Below are 4,751 nucleotides of genomic sequence, written 5' to 3' on the forward strand. Positions count from 1 at the left end.
AATATAAAAACATTATTGTTTTATGAAAGTCATACAAAATCGTAATATAAAATCGACATAAACAAATAATAAAACAAAACACTGAAATAAAAATATATCTCGATACATTTCACAAGTACATTTCTAGTACATATTAATGAGAGTAGGAAAAACACATGGGTTATAAATAAGAAACATTAATAAATAATTCAAAATGTGGTTATGGGCATAAATCTCGAAATTATCACGGGGCCAAACACATCCACATGACAAGACAAAGAGAACACCCCTTTAACTTCACGGGTGCCCTTACCACCTTTTTATTTTATCTAAAACAATTTGTATTTTTCTTATAAATAAATTATTCCTTTCATTTTAATATAAATATTTCTTAATTACCACCCCCCCAATCATTTTCATAGCATAAATAGCCCCTCCAACATCTAACCCTCTTTCAACACATTCATTCGTCTCTTTGAAAATGGGTTCGAAATATGGGTTGCTTCCATGGCTAACCGTGGTCATGGTGCTTGTAGCTTCATCAAAGGGAGACTTTGACCAAGATAAAAACAAGTGTGCGGACCAACTGATTGGGTTAGCTACCTGCCTTCCTTACGTCAGTGGTCAGGCCAAGGCTCCAACCATGGACTGTTGTTCTGGGCTCAAGCCGGTCTTGCAAAAGAGCAAGGTTTGTTTATGCATCTTGATCAAGGACCGTGATGATCCCAATCTCGGACTTAAGATCAACGCCACCCTCGCGTTGGGATTACCTGATTCTTGTCATGTGCCTTCTAATATCACTGAGTGTCCTAGTAAGTAGCACTTACAATAATCATTTTTTTAATCAAAGTACGAACATTACCTGCAATGGTTGAATCTATGATTTGTATGCATTGTGGGTCTGGTTTCTTTTATCTTTATGTGTTTGTGGGTCTGATCTTCGTATAGTGAAATGCTACAAAAGTTTGCTTCTTTTAATCGTCTCGTTTGATGTTATTCAGAGCTTATGAACTTGACTCCAAACTCTCCTGAAGCAAAGATATTTGAAGATTACGGTAAAAATGCTAACAAGAACGGCACGATAGTTGTACCAGGTAATATAGATCTTCTCTTTTTTTTTACAAGAGATATAACTACTTCGTATTTTTAAAAGAAATTCAATTATCTAAATACTTTTTTAAATATTATTAAATCTAAAAATTATAGATTTTAGTAAGCTTAAATTCTCAAAATAACCATACTTTCATTCTCATTATATATTTAAAGAAAAAAAAACATTCATGTTGTTTATATTGATTTTATTTAATTTTAATCAAATTAAATATAAACTATCAATAACAGCTGTATTAATCATCATTTTTCATCAACTTGTGTTTTATTTCGTCTTCTTGTATGTGGGACATCTATATTCGTTAATACCATTAATTTCTAATAAAGGTCACGTGCATGATTGATAAGATTACGTTAATTCTCTTTTTGTTTTAATTTATAGTTGAAACAAATAAGACACTGTAATTATCATTTCATATCAATCAGTATAATAAATTTCATTACCAAGTACTTATATAAAGTATAATTGTATAAAACAACCACACATTTTCAATTCCATATTTGTAGCATACATATTAAAAAAAATATTATTGAAATTTTTTGGGCAAAAGTTGAAATATCGGTAACCTTAACCAGTCCCGCACTAAGTCCGTCTCTAAGGACATCGATGTAAAGGGACATTTATTGGCTCACTCAACGACTGATGCTAGATTAGACCCGAACTTATCTTGTATTTGAACAAAGTTATCATACCTATTTGCCAACTGAGCTACAATAATATATATTATGTCATATAAAATAATTGGTTCCATGTTCTTTTGTTTTTGTGTAAAGGGAATACAAGCAATGGAAAGATTGGATCAAGTGGTGACATGAAGAATGATGTTGGAAGGGGAAATAAGTGGTTTGGAGTTGAGAAGCTTTGGGGGTTTTTATATATAATTATTATATTTCTTTTTCAAGTTGCCTAAATAGCTCAAGAAATGCTTAATGTCTTTCCCCACCTCAAATTTATTATTTTCACATGTTATTTTTATTACCATTAAAGTGTTTTATGTATTTAAAATTTAAAAAAATAAATTGTATTTGATATTACATATACAATATAGATATTTCGTTACTGTAATATTAACAATAAGTATGATTATATATGTGTATGTATACTCAAGCATCCACATTTGTCATAGTTGACGAGCTTTGAACTATTGACCCTTCTGTGAAGTTGGGTTCTGTCTGTAATCCACATACCATTTTGTATGTAAGATATTTAAAGCTATAGGCTAGAACTGTATAAATCAGTTAAAAGGAAAACTGTTATTTTTAAAAAAATATTTGCAAATTTAGATGTAGACATCACCCACCTTTTACGTATATGGTCTCAATTATTTTAAAACAATTTATCAAAACTTAACACCAACAAAAACCTAAAATAGACTATGACAAATACCCAATACACCATCAATAAATGAACATTAATTAGATTATGACTTAACATGATTGAGAACAATATTTCATCAATCATACGGTCATTTGTCTAAGAGGATCCAGATTACCAGTAGAGTCCAACCTCTTTATTGATTAACAGTTAAATATCACTAAATTTGAGAAAAATGTGTGTGTGTGTGTCTATTCTGTATATATATTATATATACTTCAAATATATATATATATATATATATATATATATATATATACATCATTTACTATCATAACGGGTTTTTTCGTTTTTTTATTCTTCAAAAGACAAAATGCATCCAATAAAAGTATCTCCATTTTCTTTATTATATGTAGAAACTTTGATGCATTGATGGATTAAAGTTGAAAAGTGGTCCAAATATGTTAAGGGGGTGAATAGCTGGTGGAGATGAATTAAAAAAGAGGTTGGGAGTGGGATGAGACGTTACGAGTCTTTAAAGATTTAGTTCAAGGACATAGAAAGTTGTAAACATATAAATATAATAATGTTTATAAACACATAGATTACTTGGGACACATTAGGGTTGCGTGGTTGGAGGGAAACATTATGAGCATGACGTTTCAAAAAATTTAACAGACAAGAACGTGGATAAAGAACTGTGGTGTGTAAATATGTAGGTACTATAAATGAAATTATAACAGCACAGATATTGCAAATTGAATGACCATACTATACAATTTAATTAATGAACCGACTTCTTTACTCCTTAGTCTCCTATTTTATAGGAATCATATCAATACTGTAATGATAATAATATACAAAACAATGTACAACTGACAAAAGGTTTTGTTTAATTATCGAAGTTGTATTTACTTAAAATCATTAAATATAATTATTAATTTATGATAATACTACTTTAATTTTAGTGTGTTGAATAGGTGTAGTTTTCTTGTAATTATGAAACTGCAACCCTTGAGATATTAAGCATTTATTTGCATACACTGGACACTTTTTCCCTTTTCGAACGAGCGTCGTAATCCATTATAAAAGCAAACATCATTCAAAAAAATTTGAATTCCTACTTTTGCTAGCATTTTTGTTGGAATAGAAACCAGTATCTCATACATGTAGATTTGTAATGTACATGTTGAACCAGGTTTCTAACTCCATTCGACCAATGTCCAACATTTAAAAATAATATATTGCACAGATAAACGTACACATAACACATCAAACACGTTGTAAATGAATATGAAACTTATTTTTGCCAAAATAATGTTGTATTATTCCTCACTCATGAATTTGATGATTTTTAGGGTGAAAATAAATAGATATCATTTTTTAGCATAAAAAACTAATAATGAAAGTAAATAAATATTATGCATTATATATTGTTTTGTTTTTTCTTTTAGAAAATGTTAAATTTTGAAATATTGTTTCATTTCTGATTGATTGATGAGATGTAACGTTGAAATTTAAAATCAAAATTAATACTATTGGTTTTGTAAATTGATAAATGTTTAAATATATGTAATTGTCTATTCTACCCCTCATATCATTATAATGTTGAAATCTATACATTTATATTGTTTTATCTGTTTATTTATTATCATTACAAAATTTTAAACTTGATACCTTTTTCTATTGGAATTTCTCAAAATAAAATTATTAATTTTTATCTGCTAAATATTCCTATCTACCAAAAGAAATGAAATCATTAGGGAATATAATACCATTATACAAGTCTTATGATTATTTGAAATATATTATTTAGGGACCATTTACCAAATACTTATCCGGTAAGTGTTTACCAGTAAAATTTAATTATATCATTTACTTATCGGGTAAGATTTTAGTCCACTAAAACGACATTGTATGCAACAATGTACCCGGTAAGCGTTTACCGTGGTAAGAGTAGTCGTCATCACTTACTGTGTAAGATTCTTGGTCCTTACCATATTCATCCGGTGAGGTAACGTGACTTGGTAAGCACTTACCCGGATAAACGTTTGGTGAACGGCCCCTTACTCATCGAAATAAATAAATTACCAATAATATTAAAGGTGAATAATGTTTCTATTTGCATATACTAGAAGAGTACTCACGCAATAAAACGAGATAAATCTTCATTTTAATGTGTAATTATTATTTTTCTCTATCAATATAATACTATTTATATGTGCTTTTGAGAAAACAATAATGTTTTTATTTTTGAATGAAATATAAATTTAAAAATAACATAAAAATTGAAAAAAATAAATCGATATTAGTATCAAATTAATTATTTAATAATTTTCGTTTTTTA

The 4,751-nt window shown here is 28.6% G+C and overlaps 1 protein-coding gene across 1 annotated transcript; it reads left to right on the forward strand.

The window, feature by feature from the left end:
* Positions 1 to 440: 440 nt before the first annotated feature.
* LOC112524769 (protein YLS3-like) lies at positions 441 to 2,234 on the forward strand. The gene is made up of 3 exons (XM_025134726.1): positions 441 to 791; positions 981 to 1,073; positions 1,864 to 2,234. The coding sequence occupies exons 1-3, from the start codon at positions 461 to 463 to the stop codon at positions 1,998 to 2,000; spliced, it is 561 nt and encodes a 186-aa protein (XP_024990494.1). The 5' UTR covers positions 441 to 460; the 3' UTR covers positions 2,001 to 2,234.
* The last annotated feature ends 2,517 nt before the right edge of the window (positions 2,235 to 4,751 follow it).

The sequence above is a fragment of the Cynara cardunculus genome, assembly GCF_001531365.2.
Source record: "Cynara cardunculus var. scolymus isolate 2C chromosome LG 1, CcrdV1, whole genome shotgun sequence".
Lineage (NCBI taxonomy): Eukaryota > Viridiplantae > Streptophyta > Magnoliopsida > Asterales > Asteraceae > Cynara > Cynara cardunculus.

Coding starts and splice junctions, on each gene's coding strand:
- LOC112524769 (XM_025134726.1), top strand. CDS start 461: ATGGGTTCGAAATATGGGTTGCTTCCATGGCTAACCGTGGTCATGGTG. Junction 792..980: donor TAATATCACTGAGTGTCCTA/GTAAGTAGCACT, acceptor GATGTTATTCAG/AGCTTATGAACTTGACTCCA. Junction 1,074..1,863: donor CGGCACGATAGTTGTACCAG/GTAATATAGATC, acceptor TTTTGTGTAAAG/GGAATACAAGCAATGGAAAG.